The 22,764-nt window shown below is 39.5% G+C and overlaps 3 protein-coding genes and 2 pseudogenes across 3 annotated transcripts; all 5 read left to right on the forward strand.

The window, feature by feature from the left end:
• The first annotated feature begins 182 nt into the window (after positions 1 to 182).
• On the forward strand, positions 183 to 4,432 carry LOC140762960 (receptor-like serine/threonine-protein kinase SD1-8). Its single transcript, XM_073100952.1, has 6 exons — positions 183 to 1,623; positions 2,602 to 2,966; positions 3,055 to 3,265; positions 3,378 to 3,615; positions 3,698 to 3,848; positions 3,944 to 4,432. Exons 1-6 carry the CDS (start codon positions 360 to 362, stop codon positions 4,238 to 4,240), a joined length of 2,526 nt encoding a protein of 841 aa, XP_072957053.1. The 5' UTR covers positions 183 to 359; the 3' UTR covers positions 4,241 to 4,432.
• Positions 4,433 to 5,792: 1,360 nt separating this feature from the next.
• Positions 5,793 to 9,183, forward strand: LOC140762962 (receptor-like serine/threonine-protein kinase SD1-8). The gene is made up of 7 exons (XM_073100958.1): positions 5,793 to 7,136; positions 7,283 to 7,423; positions 7,521 to 7,672; positions 7,791 to 8,001; positions 8,108 to 8,348; positions 8,443 to 8,593; positions 8,701 to 9,183. Exons 1-7 carry the CDS (start codon positions 5,837 to 5,839, stop codon positions 9,001 to 9,003), a joined length of 2,499 nt encoding a protein of 832 aa, XP_072957059.1. The 5' UTR covers positions 5,793 to 5,836; the 3' UTR covers positions 9,004 to 9,183.
• Positions 9,184 to 9,564: 381 nt separating this feature from the next.
• LOC140762046 (receptor-like serine/threonine-protein kinase SD1-8) lies at positions 9,565 to 11,841 on the forward strand (annotated as a pseudogene).
• Positions 11,842 to 12,472: 631 nt separating this feature from the next.
• On the forward strand, positions 12,473 to 15,668 carry LOC140762830 (receptor-like serine/threonine-protein kinase SD1-8). The gene is made up of 7 exons (XM_073100786.1): positions 12,473 to 13,775; positions 13,922 to 14,062; positions 14,160 to 14,311; positions 14,430 to 14,640; positions 14,743 to 14,983; positions 15,065 to 15,215; positions 15,304 to 15,668. The coding sequence occupies exons 1-7, from the start codon at positions 12,482 to 12,484 to the stop codon at positions 15,604 to 15,606; spliced, it is 2,493 nt and encodes an 830-aa protein (XP_072956887.1). The 5' UTR covers positions 12,473 to 12,481; the 3' UTR covers positions 15,607 to 15,668.
• Positions 15,669 to 17,885: 2,217 nt separating this feature from the next.
• Positions 17,886 to 19,014, forward strand: LOC140762049 (receptor-like serine/threonine-protein kinase SD1-6; annotated as a pseudogene).
• Positions 19,015 to 22,764: the final 3,750 nt, after the last annotated feature.

Consider the following 22,764-nt stretch of genomic DNA (forward strand, 5'->3'; position numbering starts at 1 on the left):
AAGTTCCATGGCAGACGATTTAGACAAGGGAAGGCCCCAATTCCCATTTGCCTTCCTTCTGCCGCGTCGATGTCAAAGAGACAGTATGAAATGAGGAATTCGGTAGTCAATCTACTTCAGAAACGAGGGTTGCAACTTGTTCCTTTGTCACACCAATTTGAAGTCAAATCAAAAGAAAATTTCCTTCATCGAGTTAGCGTAGTCTCCCTGAAACCTGCGTCCGTATTGGCTATGGATGTTATTCATACATTTCTTTATTAATTTATACAAAGCTACCTATCTATCGGCTATCGTATTCGATCATTTAAATGAACCACCGCAGAGTCCATTTGAGCACAAGCCATGAGAAACGATAGTCCATGACTAGTCTCCATCTCCTCCTCCTCCTCCTCTCCCTCGCCTTCGCAATCCATTCCGCTCCCTCCGTGGCTAGTGATTCCATAACTCTTACCACACGGATCACCGCTGACGGCGAAAGACTAGTCTCCGCCGGGGGGCAGTTTGCGCTTGGATTTTTCAAGCCTGCAGGCAATTCCCTCCACACTTACTTGGGGATATGGTATGATAACATACCAACTCAGACCGTTGTTTGGGTCGCAAACCGCAATAACCCTCTCACCAACACCACCGGAATTCTTAAGATGGCTGACAACGGCAGCCTAGTCGTCACCGACCGCTTCGAGCATATATTCTGGTCGTCCGGCTCGGCCTACCTGTCCAACCCAGTTGCTCAGCTCTTGGACTCGGGAAACTTTGTTCTCAGGAATGGATCAAGCAACGCAATTGCATGGCAAAGTTTCGACTATCCGACGGATACTTTGTTATCCGGGATGAAACTAGGGTGGAACTTGAAGACCGGTCTTGATAGGTACATCAACTCATGGCTAAGTTTTGATGATCCTTCACAAGGTGCGTACTCGTTCAGGATGGATCCACATGGCGCGCCGGAATTATTCCTCTACCGGTGGTCGACCAAGACTTACGCCAGCGGGCTGTGGAACGGGGTTCAGTTCAGCGGAGTCCCTGAACTCAAATCCACTGACAACCTCACCTTCAGTTTCGTGTCAAACCAAGATGAAATCTACTACACGTATGAGGTTGGTAGCTCTATGATCTCAAGGTTTGTTATGAACTCTACGGGGTCACTGCAACGATTTATATGGTTCGACACGACTCAATCTTGGAGCTTGTTCTGGTCCGATCCCAAAGATCCGTGTGACAATTTTGGGGCTTGTGGTCCGTTTGGCATCTGCAATATGGATACATCACCTATGTGCAGTTGCGTGCATGGATTTGATCCAAAATTTCCTCAAGAATGGAACCTAAGAGCTACGTCAGGTGGGTGTGTGAGAAAAACTAAATTGGATTGCAAGGGAGATGAGTTCTTAGAGATGGATAATGTGAAGCCACCAGAGTCGATTAATGCTATAGTTAACATGAGTATGGGAATCGATGAGTGTCGGCAGAGTTGTTTGATGAATTGTTCTTGCAGGGCTTATGCAAGTGCTAATATTAGTGGTGGGGAAAGTGGTTGCATCATTTGGGCTACTGATCTGATCGATATGAGGCAGTTTGATTCTGGTGGGCAAACTCTTTATGTGCGCCTTGCGGCCTCCGACATGCGTAAGAACTAAGAACCCCTTTTATCTTCTTGCAATTTCTTTTTTACTTTTTAAATCCTTTTAAGACATGTTTAGGATTTAATTTCATTTTAATTTTTTTTTTCTGTTCTCTGCAAAAATATTGCGGCAATGCGAAGTTTCTCCTTGCTATATATGTTTGTAAAACCATCTTTGTCGTAGCTATGAGCTCATAATAGATAGATAATATGTAGAAAGAGATAGAGTTTTCTTTTGAAAATATACAGAACCGAAAAAGTAAACATGTAAAGAAAATATAAGATTGCATGTACGACTTAATTTCCTATAAGTTTGTGGATAAAAACTCGAGTGGCACGTCGCCTGGAAAAGCAGAAGATATTTGCAAGGAGGCCACCAAATGAATAAGAAAAGACCCGCGTTTTGCAATGCGCCTAATCTTTTGACCCGTTCAAAGTTGTAAGCCTTTCTCTTTTATTTGTTGCCTTATCTGGCCCTTCTCCATTGGTTGATCTTCACGAGAGTGGACAATTTTGTATTAACTGTTTATTTCTTTGTTAATCTTTGACGAGCTATATTTTATATTGATCTTAAGGAGAGTAGCCAATTTAATATATTGATGTATTTTAATTGATGTTTGTTTTGGGGTTTGGATGGCAGCTAGCTATGAGAGGGTATATATATATATGCCTCTGTTAATCAAAAAATATTTTATAAATATGTAGTTGAATATTGTTACCTATATGCTGTTGGGCTCCGCAAGTTGTTGCACAATGACTTAATCTCCTCCTCACACTTGTATTACATAATTGCAAAGGTTAGGTGGAAGACCACTTTATCCTGAACAGTTTGAAAACAAATAGAAACAGAAGCATATCTACATCAAGCCATAAGAGAGTTCTTCAATTAGAGCAGACCAACTACCTTGTTTAAATGAATACTTTTAGTAGATAGTTAGGTTGACTGAATTGATTGAAGAACTAATCGATCTCATTTGCTTCAGCTATTGTAAGCAGATCCTCAAGTGGTAGTGGGAATTCAGACAAGAAGAAGATCATAATAATTACTGTGACGATCTCTGCTGTGCTTCTAGTGGGATTTGCTGGCTGTTGTATTTGGATGAAGAAGGTGAAACGACGAAAAGAAATGAACTCATTTCCCCCGCGCATTTTTCAGAGGCATGCTTCTTTCAATGTCACGAACCAGATAAATAGTGGTCCAACACTTGAACAGTTGTCAGAAGATGATATTAGTACACACAAAGATTTAGAACTTCCGTTGCTTGATCTAGCTACAGTATTGGCTGCGACAAACAATTTTGCATTAGATAACAAGCTAGGGGAGGGTGGATTTGGACCTGTTTACATGGTAATGTTAGTATGGATGTCTTTGAGATAATGACGTGATTTGTTTTTGAAAATTTTGACATTATTTATTTTTTATTTATTATTGCCAGGGCAAGCTTGATGATGGGCAAGATGTAGCAGTGAAGAGGCTGTCGAGGAGATCCACCCAAGGTGTTGAAGAGTTCAAGAATGAGGTCAAATTGATTGCTAAGCTTCAGCACAGGAACCTCGTTAGGCTGTTGGGCTGCTGCATTCATGGAGAAGAAAAGATGCTTGTCTATGAATACATGCATAACCGAAGTTTAAACACCTTCATATTCGGTTAGTTCATAAATTTCTTGAATTCAGTATTTCTTAAACTACATGTAGTATGAAATTCATGATTCAGCATATAGTTTCTAATCTTATTCTAATGTTTTGAGATGTTATGCAGATGAAGAAAAGCGTGCGCTGTTGAATTGGCAAAAGCGCTTCTCCATCATTTTGGGGATCGCACGTGGACTAGTATATCTTCATCAAGACTCTAGATTCAGAATAATTCACAGAGATCTGAAAGCAAGTAACGTCTTGCTGGATGGAGATATGAATGCCAAAATCTCAGACTTTGGTGTCGCAAGAATTTTTGGAGGTGATCAGACTGATGCATACACTAGGAAAGTCGTAGGAACCTAGTAAGTATCACTCGAAAGTTCTGTTTTCAATTCATTTTCATTGGCAAATTCTTATGTATATCTTTTGTCCTGGTGGCTGCAGTGGATATATGTCTCCCGAGTATGCGATGGATGGCATCTTTTCCATGAAATCTGATGTATTTAGTTTTGGAGTCTTAGTATTAGAAATTGTCAGTGGCAAGAGGAACAGAGGATTTTATCATACGGACCTCGATCTAAATCTCCTCAGATATGTTAGTATGATAATATTAACATTCAAATTGCCTTTTTTTTTTTAAACTTTTAATCGTCCCTAGTGTATTAAAGGCCACAATGGACTCTGTTGCAGGCTTGGAGATTGTGGAAGGAAGGAAAGAGCTTGGAATTCGTAGATGTATCAGTTGGTAGCTCATGTGACATTCCTGAAGTGCTGAGATGTATACAAATAGGTTTGCTATGTGTCCAGGAACAACCTAGACAGAGACCAATTATGTCAACTGTAACTATGATGCTAGCTAGTGAGAATGCATCCTTGCCAGAACCAAGTGAACCTGGTTTCAGCACGGGGAGGAACACTAGTGATACAGAATTATCTCACAGCTATAGTGCAAACAATGTAACTGTAACTATGATAGAAGGTAGATAAGGATAAAATTCTTGTAACAGAGTGTGCACAAAATTCTTAATTGTACTTGATTCACTGTAAAATTGATTTGATATTTCCTTTCGAGTCAGATTGAGAGAGAAAGAAGTTTCCTTGATGAATATATAGTAATATCACAAGTATAAGAAATTAGATTCTTATGTTCATAATCATATGGTGCCATCACAGTGAAAATCCTATCAGGCGTTTGTTTCAACTTTTACGTCAAGACCTAACAAAGGTGTAATCAATCTTTCAAAGTTTAGCACTATTAAAGTATTAAGAGGAAACCTTTATCACTATTAAAGTAGTAAAAGGAATCCTTTAGCACTATTAAAGTATTAAAAGGAAACCTTTAGCACTAATGATGTCGTCAGTGTTTGAAGCATCTTCTTTCTTCTTTTTCACATTTCTTCTTTGTTCTTAATCAAATGAGAACATTATTTCTAGATGTTGCATCATTATGTTTCTGTTAGTCCATTAATTAAATGAAGACAAGCGAGTTAGGATTCGATCTACTGTTTTGGTTAGACTATTGCTATATTCACCAATCAAATTGGCCTCTAGAAAGACTCATTAGTCTCACCCATCAATCACAATCTTTCTGAAACTGACATGTTTCCAGTTATAAACAATAGAAGAATTTATGAAAATTTTAGATATTCTGTTACGTTTTCCATTTACCAACTTTCAATTTCTCAAGTCAAATCTAGGTTGGCGCTCAAAAAACAAAACAAAACCATTATTTTCTTGGAAGACCATAAGAAGTTGAAAAGTAAAGCTTGGCTTTAAATATCTTATGTTATTGGAAGAGTTCAATAAATCCACTCAATCGACCATGGCTTTAGTTCTAAGAAACAAGAAACTGGACGCCACGAAGAGATTGACCATGGCTCTTCTCTTCCTTGCAAGTCTCTTGCCTTCCTCCATTGCAGAAGATGCCATCACTCTAAATACTTCACTTAGTGATGGCCAAACTCTCGTCTCAGCTGGTGGAAACTTCGAGTTAGGCTTCTTTAGCCCTGGAAGTTCACAGAAGAGATACTTGGGGATATGGTATAAGAGGATCTCAGATAGAACAATTGTTTGGGTTGCCAATAGAGACAACCCGCTTACTGATTCAACTGGATATTTAAAGATTGACATCCATGGGACTACTCTTCAGCTCTTTAGAACAAGTGAACGACTGAACATTACGACATTAAATTGCCCTTTAGCTCTTTGTGCTGTCCGAGCTAACAAACAAAATGTAATTCTATAAATAATGCAAACATTTGTGCGTTGGTCATGATAGACCTGACAAGATCTTAATAACTTAATTTCTAGCAACTAATAAAACATATTTAGGCTTATTCCCATTGCCCCAACTTGTCCGTTGCTTCACAACGTATTGACTCGGCAGTCGAGATTCACGGGCAAAGTCGTATGAGCGCAAAACAAAGTTTTACACTACGTTGTTGACTTTGCTGACCTTTTACTTTTTACTGTTCATGGATTAATCATTTTATACAATCACTAGACTACGTTATGACTTAGAATTCGATTATAAGGTTTGCTCCCTTAGTTGACGTGAAGTCATTGATTTGAGAGGAAAAAACAATGCAAGCTCTCACAGCAGCTGCATTCTTCCTCTTCCTCTTCCTCTTCCTCCCCTCAACCTTCTTCTTCTCTCCCTCCATTGGTGCCGACACCCTAACCCCTCGGCAACCCCTTGCCGATGGCGAGACGCTCGTCTCCGACAACGGCAGCTTCGCTTTAGGCTTCTTCAGCCCAGTCGACTCGATCAACCGCTACGTCGGCATATGGTACAACAAGATCCCGAACCAGACGGTCGTGTGGGTCGCAAACCGCCGGAATCCGATCTCCGATCCAACATCAAGCTTGTCGGTGACTGCCGCCGGCAATCTAGTCATAACCAACAAGAATTCGTCCATCATCTGGTCTTCCGGCTCGTCGGGCCTAACGAGCGCGGTAGCGCAGATCTTGGAAAATGGGAATTTTGTTGTGCGAGAGTCTACTAATAATAGTAATGATCCCACTAGCTTAGTAACTGCCTGGCAGAGCTTCGACCATCCGACCGACACGTCGATCCCCGGTATGAAGATTGGGCGAAACTTAACCAGTGGAATCAATTACGACTACACGGCGTGGACCAGCCCGAGCGATCCATCACCGAGCAAGTACGTCGCGGCCTTGGACTTGCATGGTGACCCCCAATTGATCCTATGGTCCGGATCTCGCCGGATGTGGCGAAGCGGGCCGTGGAACGGTCTACGGTTCAGCGGTATTCCAGAGATGGAGACCTATAACCTGTTCACCTTCGACTTCATCAAAGAAAAAGACTCTGCTTATTATACCTTCAATGTGCGGGACCCGTCAGTCATTTCTAGGCTCGTCATCAGCTCGACCGGCATCAGCCAGCGGCTCATCTGGCTCGAAGAAAGGCAGTCGTGGTATGTCTTCTGGTCTGCCCCCAAAGACCCCTGCGATAACTTTTCGCCTTGCGGGCCGTTTGGGATCTGCGACATCAACAGATCGCCCTTGTGCCGCTGCATGCAAGGGTTCGAGCCGAAATCACCAAGTAATTGGGCTCTGAGGGATGGATCAGACGGGTGCGTTAGGAAGACAAAGCTCGACTGCACGAATGGGACGGATGGGTTCGTGACAGTGAGCAGGGTAAAGCTGCCGGACACGTCGACCTCAACGGTGGACATGAGCTTAAACTTGGATCAGTGTCGGGCTATGTGCTTGAAGAATTGTTCATGCACCGCCTATGCTACTGCTAACATTAGTGGGAGCGGGAGTGGATGCATAATGTGGACCTCAAATCTCAGTGACGTTAGGGACTACTCTTCTAATGGACAGGATCTCTACCTACGGTTGGCAGCAGCAGATCTGGGTACGTAACGTATTGTTGAAGAAGAAGAACTTCATGCATGTTTAATTAATAGCTACGCATTTCAAGTTTAAAGGTTAGGTTGATAATTAGTTATATCAAGTAAAAATTAAAAAGGTCTCATTAGAACACGAACTAACGTATTTCAGGATCGCTGTCCAACACCCGTAAGAGAGGAATTGCCGCCTCGATCACGGTGGGCTCAATTGTGGGGATTCTGTTGCTTTCTTTGCTTGGATATTGTGCCTGGAAGAGAAAGAATAAGAAAAACAAGGAAAGACGAAAGAAAGGTATAATTAATTAGACTTACACTTGACTTAGTAGGAGAAAGCCATATTCATTTAATTGGTCTAAGCTATTGTTCTACTCGATCGGTGACTGTGTTAGGTATCATCTCCCAGTTTAGCAACATCGAGAGAAACTGGGAAGAGAAAGACTTCGAGCTTCCCTCATACGATCTGAGCACTATAGAAGCGGCTACCAGCAACTTCTCGATCGAAAACAAGCTTGGAGAGGGTGGCTTTGGACCGGTGTTCAAGGTGAACGTTTCTTCATTTCATCAAATTTGCATATCGCACCTTCTTCATTCCATCAAAAGAATTGTAAATATCCTGGTATTTAATTTGTGCAAAAGTAATAGTATTGATAAAATTTCAGGGCCGGCTGGACGAGGGAGAAGATATAGCCGTGAAAAGACTCTCAAAGACATCGGTCCAAGGAGCCGATGAGTTGAAGAACGAGGTGATGCTGATCGCAAAGCTTCAACACAGGAACCTTGTCCGGCTTCTCGGTTACTGCATCGAAGCAGAGGAAAGGATGCTCATCTATGAGTACATGTCTAACAAAAGTTTGGATGCCTTATTATTTGGTTGGTTGGTTAATGTTCTAGACCATTTCTTTTTATGCTAGATATATTCTGACTTAAAATATTAGAGAAATAAAATATTGTTATTGTATATGCGATTCTTAATCAGATAAGTCCAAAAGTACTTCACTGTTGAATTGGCGAACACGTTGTAATATCATACTTGGGATTGCTCGAGGCCTTCTCTACCTCCATCAAGATTCCAGATTCAGAATCGTACACAGGGATCTCAAAGCTAGCAACATTCTTCTTGACAACAACATGAACCCAAAAATTTCAGATTTTGGCATGGCTAGAATATTTAGTGGGGATGAAACAGAAGCAAATACGCGTCGAGTAGTTGGAACATAGTAAGTGTCATTCTCACTATATCCATACTATGATGCAAATATTTATTTATATATTTATATTTTAGGAATAAATTTTTTGTTTTTGTCTGATTAGTGGATATATGTCTCCCGAGTATGCGATGGATGGCATCTTCTCGATGAAATCGGACGTGTTTAGTTTCGGAGTGCTAGTACTTGAGATCATTAGCGGCAAGAAGAACAGAGGGGTTTACACCTCCAATCCCCATGAAAACCTTCTAGGACTTGTAAGTTTTGAGAGAGTCAGCTAGATCCATTGCTATAAGTTATTCTTTTACATCAACTATAATATTGTTTGCAACTATTTATTTATTTTTATTTTTTATTTTTTCAGGCATGGAGCTTATGGGAGGAAGGCAATGCTTTGCAACTAGTGGATGAGTCAATGAACTGCTCATATCCTTTGTCTGAAGCATCTAAATGTATACAAATAGGCCTCTTATGTGTTCAAGAACGTCCAGAGGACAGGCCAACGATGTCTTCTGTGGTGCTAATGCTGGGGAGTGAAACTTGTCACTTACCTCATCCTAAGCAACCAGGTTTTGTTGCAATGAGAGGTCCGCCGAATTCCTCGTCGAGCAAGCAAGACTCAGTTCCTGTAAATGAGATGTCTATCACTATTTTGGAAGGTCGATAAAGATTTTGTTTGAGAAATTGTAACGAGACCGCGATAAAAAGTTTGTCCGTTATATTTTGAGATCCTGAGCAGAGTTTTATTGTTCGCATTTGTTATTGCAGCAAATATCTATTTACTCTTATTAGTAAAAGCAAAAGAGAACGTTACTATTTGTTCCTAATAGAGTTGTACAAATGTGAGGTTTAGAACTTACCTGTTTATTAAAAATATTCATTTCTTCTGCTGACAATATAACTAATAGATAAAGGTCAGGATCTTTATATTCGCCTTGAGGCATCTGACATAGGTAAATTGAGCACTCTTGTTTCTTCTTTCAAAGTCCTATTTAATCATTTTAGGGCAAGTATATCAAGTTGTTTATGGTAATTTGTTTGGATATTGGTTCATGAAAATGAAGCTAGCCTAGTATATTTATACATCTTTGATATGTAAAAAAGAACTAATATAGAAGATCTGAAGGAACTCCATATCCCCTTCAATGCATAGTACTTTTCTAGATTCTATTTCCAAATATTCTCTTGGTTGTATTCTTCCAGCCTTGATGAATTGGGGCACCGTGTTATGCCTATTAATTGTGATAGCGCATAGTAGAAAAAAAAATGTAGCTAGAAATCACTGAGAACCTAAGGATAGTTAAAATAAGAAATCTCCGAGTACCTATTATATGATAAATGTAATTCGTCTTCCACTTGAATTCATGTACTTATCCAATTACTGCACTAGACAAAACTCAAGATCAGCTTTCGGAGGAAGATTGTAACAGAGGAAAGGAACTACAACTGCTTCTATTTGATAGTAGCACAATAGCCCTTGCAACATACAACTTTTCGACATCAAACAAGATTGGCGAGGGTGGATTTGGTGCTGTTTATAGGGTGATCTCAGTTAAATCATTCAATCTCCAATGTGGTTCTCTAGAATGATCAAGTATTTCTCTGGTTTAAATTGAACAGGGAGAACTTAAGGAAGGGAAAAGAATTGCTGTGAAGAGGCTATCCAATTATTTTTTTTCAAGGCTTTTGTGAGTTCCAGAGCGAGGTCAAGTCGATTGCGAAACTTCAGCACATAAATCTAGTTCAGCTGTTGGGTTGCTGTGTTGAAGGAGAGAAAAGGATGTTAATAATACGAGTACATGGAAAATAAAAGTTTGGACACCTTCATATTTTTTGGTAGAACATCCTTTCCTAGTTCCTGATCAGATGTAAACAATCTGATATAACTGATATATTAGAAGGTCATTTCAAGTTTTCAACCTTAATATTTAACTAACTACTTTGCTATCTTGAACAGATAAGGCAAAGTCTGCACAATTAACTTGGCCAAAGCGCTTCAACATTATTACGGGGATCGCCCGTGGGCTTCTTTATCTTCACCAAGATTCCAGGTTCAAAATTATCCATAGGGATCTCAAGACCAGCAACATTCTGCTAGACAAAGAGATGAATCCCAAAATCTCCGACTTTGGTTTGGCAAGAATATTTGGATTTTGGAGGAGATCAGACAGCTGATTGCACGAAGAAAGTAGTCCATACATAGTAAGTAAAATGCATAAGAAACTATGGCGTGCACCACCATGGCATGATCTCATGTCAGAGCATATATGACATAATTATTTTGATAATGTCGTGCTGTGGTTATATGTCTCCAGAATGGCATTTTCTTGGTGAAATCCGTGTTGGCGGTAACAATCTGATTCCAAAGAGTTACAATAAATTCGATCAAAATAATATAAACAGATTACAGAATGTAGAATTCTGAATAGTCGAGTCTAGTGTTGGACACTATCTCCTTAAGACCAATTCGCCCTCCACCGATTGCTTGATGTTCTATCTAATTATGCAGACTGACAGCCTATTTTATAGAGGTAAACAGGCTTGACGAAAAGATGCAAAATCACCGAATGGATGCACCAATTCGGATCAGAAACTAATTTACAGTTACAGATTAAAATTAAAATTGGACTTGACCCGTGCGTGCGAACCGAACCGAACCGGGCCGGGCGGCGCGTGTGTGTGAGTTAAGTTGCATAGTAACCTTTACCCACAAAATAGGTACCCCTTTTGGGGCCCAAAGCCCATAAGAAGTTTATTACTTATATACCATACTAACATTTCTCAAATATCCAATATGGTACTAAACTTCATTTTCTTTATTTTTCATTGCCATGATACCCACTTTAGAGCCAATTTTCATTCACTTCTCTTCATGGATTTGACTAAGTGAATATTTGACAATAAAGTACACTTTGAGCTAAATTAATTCCACCATTAAACCATCATTAATAATGTGTGGGCTCCACTTAAAACTTAGCTCAAAGTTAATAAAAATTCATGTCAAAAACATGAAATTACTAACAATCCGATGTATTCAACTCTGGTGTCCTAATTCTTGAAATCATAAGTGGCAAGAAGAATAGAGTAACATATAGTTTTGAGCCTCAGCTAAACCTCCTTATCCATGTAAGTGATCATTGATCTGGTCAACACTAACATTTACATTGATCCTTATATATAATGCTTGAAAGCTTTTGATAAAAACACCCAGGCATGGAGATTTTGGAAGGAAGGGAACAGCTTGGAATTATTCGACAAATCTATGGACTCGTGTTCTGAATCTGAAATACTGAGATGCTTGCAAATAGGTCTCTTATGTGTTCAGGGATGAGCAGAGGACAGGCCACAGATGTCTACTGTCGTTCAGATGTTGGGTAATTCAACTGCAATGTTGCCACAACCAAAACAACCTGATTATTTTAGCGATAGAAGCATGATTGACACTCAAATAAGTTCATCCTTGTCTGTTAATGAGGTAACAATGACAAGTATTGAAGGGCGTTAGATCAATACTTGAAATCTAATGCTTATGGATAGTTTTGGATCACTTGTTGACGATTAGCCTCTACCGTTGTTATATATTTATTCAATCTGTTCTCCTTCAATCCATACTAATGCCTCCTGTATGTATGCTTAATTTCCTAGTGCGTTTAGACAAAGCATGGCCCAACCCCCATGGACTGGACCCAGAAACTCAACTAGGCATGTTGGTCCGGTCCTCCCAGAGCCAACCAGATTGCAGTTGACAAGTAAGCGACTGAACGTTACGACATTAAATTGCCCTTTACCTCTTTAGTCCAAGTACGTAAACATTTGTGTGTCGGTCATGATAGACCTGACAAGATCTTAATAACTTAGTTTCTAGCAACTAATAAAAAATATTTAGGCTTATTCCCTTTGCCCCAACTTGTCCGTTGCTTCACAACGTACTGACTCGGGAGTCGAGATTCAAGGTCAAAGTCGTATGAGAGCAAAGGAAAGTTTTACCCTACATTGTTGACTTTGCTGACCTTTTACTTTTTATTGTTCATCGACTAATCATATTATACAATCACTAGACTACGTTATGACTTAGAACTTGATTAAAAGGTTTGCTCCCTTAGTTGACACGAAGTCATTGATTTGAGAGTAAAAAAAAAAAAAAAATGCAAGCTCTCACAGCAGATGCATTCTTCCTCTTCCTCTTCCTCCCCTCAACCTTCTTCTTCTCTCCCTCCATTGGTGCCGACACCCTAACCCCTCGGCAACCCCTTGCCGATGGCGAGACGCTCGTCTCCGCCAACGGCAGCTTCGCGTTAGGCTTCTTCAGCCCAGTCGACTCGGTCAACCGCTACGTCGGCATATGGTACAACAAGATCCCGAACCAGACGGTCGTTTGGGTCGCAAACCGCCGGAATCCGATCTCCGATCCAACATCAAGCTTGTCGGTCACCGCCGCCGGCAATCTAGTCATAACCAACAAGAATTCGTCCATCATCTGGTCGTCCCGCTCGTCGGGCCTAACGAGCGCGGTAGCGCAGATCTTGGAGAATGGGAATTTTGTTGTGCGAGAGTCTACTAATAATATTAATGATCCCACTAGCTTAGTAACTGCCTGGCAGAGCTTCGACCATCCGACCGACACGTCGCTCCCCGGCATGAGGATTGGGGGAAACTTAACCAGTGGAGTCAATTACGACTACACGGCGTGGACCAGCCCGAGCGATCCATCACCGAGCAAGTATGTCACGGCTTTGGATTTGCATGGTGATCCCCAATTGATCCTATGGTCCGGATCTAGCCGGATTTGGCGAAGCGGGCCGTGGAACGGTCTACGGTTCAGCGGTATTCCAGAGATGGAGACCTATAGCATGTTCACCTTCGACTTCATCAAAGAAAAAGACTCTGCTTACTATACCTTCAATGTGAGGGACCCATCAGTCATTTCTAGGCTCGTCACCAGCTCGACCGGCATCAGCCAGCGGCTCATCTGGCTCGAAGAAAGGCAGTCGTGGTATGTCTTCTGGTCTGCCCCCAAAGACCCCTGCGATAGCTTTTCGCCTTGCGGGCCGTTCGGGATCTGCGACGTCAACAACTCGCCCTTGTGCCGCTGCATGCAAGGGTTCGAGCCGAAATCACCGAGTAACTGGGCTCTGAGGGATGGATCAGACGGGTGCGTTAGGAAGACAAAGCTCGACTGCACGAATGGGACGGATGGGTTCGTGACAGTGAGCGGGGTAAAGCTGCCGGACACGTCGAGCTCGACGGTGGACATGAGCTTAAACTTGGACCAGTGTCGGGCTATGTGCTTGAAGAATTGTTCATGCACCGCCTATGCTACTGCTAACATTAGTGGGAGCGGGAGTGGATGCATAATGTGGACCTCAAATCTCAGTGACGTTAGGGACTACTCTTCTAATGGGCAGGATCTCTACCTACGGTTGGCCGCAGCAGATCTGGGTACGTAACGTACTGTTGAAGAAGAAGAACTTCATGCATGATTAATTAATTGCTACGCATTTCAAGTTTATAGATTAGGTTGATAATTAGTTATATCAAGTAAAAATTGAAAAAGTCTCATTAGAACATGAACTAACGTATTTCAGGATCGCCGTCCAACACCCGTAAGAGAGGAATTGCCGCCTCGATCACGGTGGGCTCGATTGTGGGGATTCTGTTGCTTTCTTTGCTTGGATATTGTGCCTGGAAGAGAGAGAATAAGAAAAACAAGGAAAGACGAAAGAAAGGTATAATTAATTAGACCTACACTTGACTTAGTAGGAGAAAGCCATATCCATTTAATTGGTCTAAGCTATTGTTCTACTCGATCGGTGACTGTTCTAGGTATCATCTCCCAGTTTAGCAACATCGAGAGAAACTGGGAAGAGAAAGACTTCGAGCTTCCCTCATACGATCTGAGCACTATAGAAGCGGCTACCAACAACTTCTCGATCGAAAACAAGCTTGGAGAGGGTGGCTTTGGACCGGTGTTCAAGGTGAACGTTTCTTCATTTCATCAAATTTGCAGATCGCACCTTCTTCATTCCATCAAAAGAATTGTAAATATCCTGGTATTTAATTTGTGCAAAAGTAATAGTATTGATAAAATTTCAGGGCCGGCTGGACGAGGGAGAAGATATAGCCGTGAAAAGACTCTCAAAGACATCGGTCCAAGGAGCCGATGAGTTGAAGAACGAGGTGATGCTGATCGCAAAGCTTCAACACAGGAACCTTGTCCGGCTTCTCGGTTACTGCATCGAAGCAGAGGAAAGGATGCTCATCTATGAGTACATGTCTAACAAAAGTTTGGATGCCTTATTATTTGGTTGGTTGGTTAATGTTCTAGACCATTTCTTTTTATGCTAGATATATTCTGACTTAAAATATTAGAGAAATAAAATATTGTGTATATGCGATTCTTAATCAGATAAGTCTAAAAGTACTTCACTGTTGAATTGGCGAACACGTTGTAATATCATACTTGGGATTGCTCGAGGCCTTCTCTACCTCCATCAAGATTCCAGATTTAGAATCATACACAGGGATCTCAAAGCTAGCAACATTCTTCTTGACAACAACATGAATCCAAAAATTTCAGATTTTGGCATGGCTAGAATATTTGGTGGGGATGAAACAGAAGCAAATACACGTCGAGTAGTTGGAACATAGTAAGCATCATTCTCACTATATCCATGCTATGATATAAATATTTATTTATATATTTTAGGAATAAATTTTTTGTTCTTTAGTGGATACATGTCTCCCGAGTATGCGATGGATGGCATCTTCTCGATGAAATCCGACGTATTTAGTTTCGGAGTGCTAGTACTTGAGATTATTAGCGGCAAGAAGAACAGAGGGGTTTACACCTCCAATCCCCATGAAAACCTTCTAGGACTTGTAAGTTTTGAGACAATCAGCTAGATCCATTGCAATATGTTATTCTTTTACATCAACTATAATATTGTTTGCAACTTTTTTTTTCAAGGCATGGAGCTTATGGGAGGAAGGCAATGCTTTGCAACTAGTGGATGAGTCAATGAACTGCTCATATCCTTTGTCTGAAGCATCTAAATGTATACAAATAGGCCTCTTATGTGTTCAAGAACGTCCAGAGGACAGGCCAATAATGTCCTCTGTTGTGCTAATGCTGGGGAGTGAAACTTGTCACTTACCTCATCCTAAGCAACCAGGTTTTGTTGCAATTAGAGGTCCCCCGGATTCCTCGTCGAGCAAGCAAGACTCAGTTCCTGTAAATGAGATTTCTATCACTATTTTGGAAGGTCGATAAAGATTTTGTTTGAGAAATTTTAACGAGACCGCAATATAAAGTTTGTCCTTTATATTTTATGATCCTGAGCAAAGTTTTATTGTTGGCTTTTGTTATTGCAGCAAATATCTATTTACTCTTGTTAGTAAAAGCAAAAGAGAACGTTACTATTTATTCGTCATAGAGTTCTACAAATGTGAGGTTTAGAACTTACATGTTTCTTAAAAATAGTCATTTCTTCTTCTGACAAGATAACTAATAGATAAAGGTCAGGATCTTTACATTTGCCTTGAGTTATGGTGAAAACAGGTCGATTAATTCTGAACCGACCCACTGTCCAACCTAATTTAAATCGAATTCAGATAAATTTTTTTATTCAATAGAGATATAAAATCTAGATACGGATTCAGAAATGGGTTGGATATGATTTTAGGATTCGGATACGGATATTCGATATCTTTTACTCTTATATTTTTTTGAATGATTTACAGTTTTTAGTTTGATTATTTAAATAGTGAATATTAATATTGTTATTTATAATATGTTATATATTATTTGTAGAGATTATTTTTTTTTAATTTTATATGCATTTGACATACAAGAAAATCATTTTGTTAACTCTTAATTTTTTGTATTAATTATGTCTAAATAAAATATTATAATTCGTTTAAAATTCAATCAACATCTGTTTAGGATCTGATCTTTTATCCGAAAATTATCAATATCAGTTTAGTTTGAATATGGATTTAAATTTTGCTATTCGTCCAATATCCGTATCCGAACTAAAAGTATAAATTCAAATGTGAATTGAAAACTATCTAGTCCGTATCCGATTTGTTTTTACCCCTAGCCTTAAGGTATCTGACCTAGGTAAATTGAGCACTCTTGTTTCTTCTTTCATAATCCTATTTAATCATTTTAAGGCAAGTATATCAAGTTGTTTATGGTAATTTGTTTGGATATTGGTTCCTGAAAATGAAGCTAGCCTAGGATATTTATACATCTTTGATATGTAAAAAAGAACTAATATAGAATATATGAAGAAACTCCATATCCCCTTCAATGCATAGCACTATTCTAGATTCTATTTCCAAATATTCTTTTGGTTGTATTCTTCCAGCCTTGATGAATTTGGGCACCGCATTATGCCTATTAATTGTGATAGCGCATAGTAGAAAAAAAAATGTAGGTTGAAATCACGAGTACCTAAGAATAGTTAAAATAAGAAATCTTTGAGTACCTATTGTGTGATAAAAAAATACCTAGACACATGTATGTATCTAAACTCTAGATAATGATATTACTCATTCGCTTAAGTAAAAGTAGGAAGAAATTTTGAAAACAAAAGCAGAGATGAACGTTAAGATTTTAATGTGAAAAAACCCAAACGGAAAAAAACCAGGGATCCAAACTCGGATTAAAACCAATCACTAGAATAATAGTAGTTACAAAACTGACTCACAAGATAAATCGTTGATCCTCACGACTTTGTTCTTCTTAATCTTGCTCGTTAGAACTCACGATTCACTGCTTCTCGTGATTGATATCCAACCTCAGTAGTCCTCGAGATTGATCTTTCGTCTAGATAGCCCTTAAGACGAAATATTAAACTTTGTAAAAGAGTATGACCTTGTAAGTTGAATAACCGATATAGCCTCAAGAAGTCTCCTTCAAAATTGCTTCTTCAACCACCCTAAAGTTAGTGTATCACAATACTTATATATGATCTCAAAGATAGAATCAAATCTAAGTTTTATCCGAACTCACGAAAGTCTAAAAAATTGCAAACTTTATAGGTGCGTTCGAGCACGGCCTAAGTGCATTCTAACGGCATGACTTAATCTCAGGTGCGTTCGAACGGGCCATGACTACATTCGAACACGCGTAAAAACTGCACTTTCTATCTGTGCGAACGCCTGTACCCACGTTCGAACGCGCTTATGAACATGGTATTTTTGTCTATGCGAACGCATGTACCCGCATTCAAACGCGATGTTACTGTCTGTGCGAATGCACTGTGAACGCGTTCGAACGCGCTTGTAAATGCGATGTTACTGTCTGTGCGAACGCATATGCCCGCGTTCAAACGCACTTGTGAATGCTGCTCTCTGTCTGTGTGAACGCCCTGTGAACGCATTGTGAACGCAGTGTGAACGCGATGTGAACTCATAACCTTTTCACCATTAATCTTGCAATTCATCAAAACAAATACTTTCTAGACTTGTATAAAAGCTCATGTACATATATAAAAATACTTAGAATATTTTGTACATAATTGACAACAATTAAAAACTTACTATATGATAAATGTAATTCTTCTTCCACTTGATTTCATGTACTTCTCCAATTACTGCACTAGACAAAGCTCAAGATCAGCTGATTGTGACAGAGGAAAGGAACAACAGCTGCTTCTATTTGATAGTAGCACAATAGCCCTTGCAACATACAACTTTTCAACATCAAACAAGCTTGGCGAGGGTGGATTTGGTGCTGTTTATAAGGTGATCTCAGTTAAATCATTCAATCTCCAATGTGGTTCTCTAGAATGATCAAGTATTTCTCTGGTTTAAATTGAACAGGGAGAACTTAAGGAAGGGAAAAGAATTGCTGTGAAGAGGCTATCCAGTTATTCTTTTCAAGGCTTTTGTGAGCTCTAGAGCGAGGTCAAGTCGATTGCGAAATTCAGCACATAAATCTAGTTCAGTTGTTGGGTTGCTGTGTTGAAGGAGAGAAAAGGATGTTAATAATACGAGTACATGGAAAATAAAAGTTCGGACACCTTCATATTTGGTAGAACATCCTTTTCTAGTTCCTGATCAACCTGATATAACTGATATATTAGAAGGTCATTTCAAGTTTCCAACCTTAATATTTAACTAACTACTTTGCAATCTTGAACAGATAGGGCAAAGTCTGCACAATTAACTTGGCCAAAGCGCTTCAACATTATTACGGGGATCGCCCGTGGGCTTCTTTATCTTCGCCAAGATTCTAGGTTCAGAATTATCCATAGGGATCTCAAGACCAGCAACATTCTGCTAGACAAATAGATGAATCCCAAAATCTCCGACTTTGGTTTGGCAAGAATATATGGATTTTGGAGGAGATCAGACTGCTGATTGCACGAAGAAAGTAGTCCATACATAATAAGTAAAATGTATAAGAAACTATGGCGTGCACCACCATGGCATGATCTCATGTCAGAGCTTATCTGACATAGTTATTTTGATAATGTCGTGCTGTGGTTATATGTCTCCAGAATATGCAGTGGATGGCATTTTCTTGGTGAAATCCGATGTATTCAGCTCTGGTGTCCTAATTCTTGAAATCATAAGTGGCAAGAAGAATAGAGTAACATATAGTTTTGAGCCTCAGCTAAACCTCCTTATCCATGTAAGTGATCATTGCGTAAGGTTGTTAGCAATTTAATGTCATGGCCCAATAGAAACTGAAGATGATTTTGGGGAAGATGAACTATTTTCACTTCAGTCCTGCTTTGTTTCTAATTTCATTTGAGTCCTTAATTCCCATGTGATTAGCACGTGAGGAATTGTTAGATGTCGCTGTCCGCTCGTGGCAGTTGGTTAGAGGAGAGAGAGAGAGCTGGGGTAAGAGTATAAATACAACTCTGTAAAAACTGAGAAAGGGAAGGAAATGAAATAGCTCTCTATTTTGATGGGGAAGACGACCAATTCAGTGGAACTGGTGTCTCCTTTACTCTCCTCCTTTCTTGGAATGCATTTGTGATTTGTGGATCTGTTAGGGTTGGTAAATTTGTACCTGACCTTAACATTTAACTAAAGTAAGTTAGAGTTCTGTTAAGCTTAGATCTATAAATAAATCTTTGTATTAGTCATTGAGGGACATATCGAAAAAAGAGAAATACAATCTCATCTTCTTCCTCATCTCTCTCTTCTCTACTCTCAAATCCCTAAACCCCAAACCTTTCAATTCTGCATGGTATCAGAGCCTAGAGCCTAGGATTACAAATCCAATCCATCTTTTAATTCTCCTCCATCTCCTTTGCTTGCTTCTTCTTCTTCGATCTCTCAATCCTCAAGATTCAAGATTCAAGATTCAAGATCAAGAACTATCTACAATAATGGTGAATTCTACTACAGTCTCTCTTCTTGCAAATCTCTCCAACATCATCTTTGTCAAGCTTGATGACAACAACTATACCACATGGCATTTCCAGATGTATTCTCTTCTTCGAGGTCATGGTTTGCTCAAGTTTGTTGATGGTTCATATCCTTGTCCGTCTCAGTATTCCATTTCAGATGATAGTCGTCTCATAAAAAATTCCTCTGAAGATCATGATGATTGGCTAGAGCAGGATTGCAATCTCATTTCTTTGCTTATTGCAACTCTATCTCCTGAAGCTTTGTCTCATGTGGTTGGCTGTAACACAGCCTTGGAGGTATGGAATACTCTAAAAGATAGGTATGCTACTGTGTCTCGTTCTAATGTGGTTCAGCTGAAGTCTAATTTGCAATCTATTGAAAAAGGGTTAGATAATGTTGATAAATATTTGCTTCGAGTCAAAAATGCTAGGGATCAATTGTCAGCTATTGGTATTAAGATTGAAGATGAAGATATTATGATTCTTGTTCTTAAGGGTTTACCCTCAGAGTTTAGTACTGTGAGAATGATGATTAAGGCTAAACATGCTCCAATATCCATGTCTGAGCTACGTTCTTTGCTTCTTGCTGCTGAATCTGAATTGGATTGTGAGTCCAAATCTCTTGTATTGCCTTCTATGTCTGCCATGGTGGCCAAGAACAATTCTTATTCTTTAGAAAATCAAGATAAGGGAATCTTGTCAACACCTTATTACAATGGGTTATTGGCTCAAGATAATGGTCCAAGACATAATAGGGGAGGCTATAGGCATAATGGTGGACATAATGGAGGATCTAATGGTGGATTTAGACAAAATTCTGGAGGAGGTTACAAAAACCACAATGGTGGACCTAGTAACTCTGGTGGGTACAATGGTTGGAATAATAGAGGTGCAAATTCAAATAGAGGTGCAAATTCACAATTTGGGAACAATGGCAATGGATTTAATAGTGGCTTCTCTACATACAAGCCTCGAATTGTTTGTCAAATTTGCAACAAACCTGGACATTCCGCACAAATTTGTTGGCATCTCAATAAGATTCAAGGTTATGAGACATCTTCCTTTGCTATGGTGTGTCAATTATGTGGTTTAACAAATCATACTGCTGTAGATTGCAATCAGAGGCAGCAATTTGCTGCTCTTCAAGGTCAACCTATAGCAATGATTGCATCTCATCAATACACACCAAATTCTTCTTCTCAGGAAGTATGGATCACAGACTCTGGAGCCTCTACACATATGACTTCAGATGCTCATAATCTCAACAACGTGACCACATATTCTGATGGTGCTCAAGTTCAAATTGGGGATGGTGCAGGTCTTTCTATTAAGCACATTGGCAATAGCTCTATCTTTCTTAATAAACATGCTATTCTTACATTAAAGAATATTTTACATGTTCCAAAACTTGCAGCGAAATTGCTTTCTGTGTCTCAATTATGCAAGGACAACAACTGCAGAATGATCTTTGATGAGTTTTGTTTCTTTATACAGGACAAGGTGACAGGTCAGGTGTTGTTTCAAGGCCTTAGTGAGAATGGTCTCTATCCTATTCCAATGTATATGTCCAAGAACATGTTCCATTCACTTCCATTACAACCTATAGCTTACATTGGCTCCAAGATATCTCAGTCTCTTTGGCATCAACGCCTTGGTCATCCATCCAATATCATTACAACGTCCATGTTAGCAAAGTCCAAAATATGTCCTACTATAGCTTCATCTACTTCTGTTTGTGAATCTTGTTTAGCTGGTAAATTTACCAAGCTACCATTTCCAAAGTCTAGTACTAGATCATCTGTACCATTTCATACTATACATTCGGATGTGTGTGGTCCTTCTCCTCATTTGTCCATTGAAGGTTTCAAATATTACCTCACCTTTATAGATGATTGTACAAGATTTTGTTGGATTTTTCCTTTGAATAATAAATCACAAGTTTGTTCCTTATTCATTGCCTTTCACTCCTTTGTTTCTAATCAGTTTTCATCTTCCATTAAAGTTCTGCAAACTGATGGAGGAGGTGAATACCTGAGTCACAAGTTTAAAGTTTTTCTTTCTCAAACTAGTATTATTCACCAAATCTCGTGCCCTTATACACCATAGCAAAATGGCCTTGCAGAAAGAAAGAATAGGCATATAGTGGAAACTGCATTAACACTTCTTCATCAAGCTCATCTTCCTCCCAAATTCTGGTTCCATGCTTGTGCTATCTCAGTCTTTCTTATAAACAGAATGCCATCACCTACATTGTCCATGTCATCTCCTTATGAGATACTCTATTCTAAACCTCCATGTCTTGATAATCTAAGGGTTTTTGGGTGTGCTTGTTTCCCTTTGCTTAAACCATATAATTCTAACAAACTGCAAGTCAAAACATCTAAGTGCATATTTTTGGGCTATGCACTAGGGTACAAGGTTTCCTGTGTTACAATTACTCAAGTTCTAAGTTCCTTACATCAAGACATGTTGTCTTCGATGAGTCATCATTTCCTTATCAATTTGTACCCACCCAGACAACTTTTTCTTCCCATCCATCTTATCCTCCACCTACTCAGTTTCTTCTTAGGTATCCATTTAAACATACATATATCCCCAAGACCATCTCACAGCAGCACCATACCTCACCTGTCCCTATAGCTACTAATGAGATTCCATCTGTGGTTGACACTATACAACCTCAAGCTCCACCATCTCAGTTTCAAAATGCTACAACTCCTATTGAGGTTCCGTCTTTGGTTGACACTACACAACCTCAAGCTTCATCTCAGCTTCGAAATGATATTCCTGACTCTTCTACGAAATTTATTTTACATCCTGAAGAAGTCTATATTCCTGTATCTGATATTGAGATTAATTTGGATCCACCATCTGAGGCTACTTCTAGCATTATTTCAGCATTTCAACCTCAATCTGTGTCCACTTCTGTTGACAAAGGTACTCATCCTATGATTACAAGAAGTAAGAATGGGATATTTAAACCAAAGGCCTTTCTAGTTAATACTTTATCTGATCCTACAACTACTGAGCCTAATTCTTACAAAAAGGCATTGCAA

The sequence above is a fragment of the Typha angustifolia genome, chromosome 7 (genome assembly GCF_048772165.1).
Source record: "Typha angustifolia cultivar Huaian chromosome 7, ASM4877216v1, whole genome shotgun sequence".
Classification (NCBI taxonomy): domain Eukaryota; kingdom Viridiplantae; phylum Streptophyta; class Magnoliopsida; order Poales; family Typhaceae; genus Typha; species Typha angustifolia.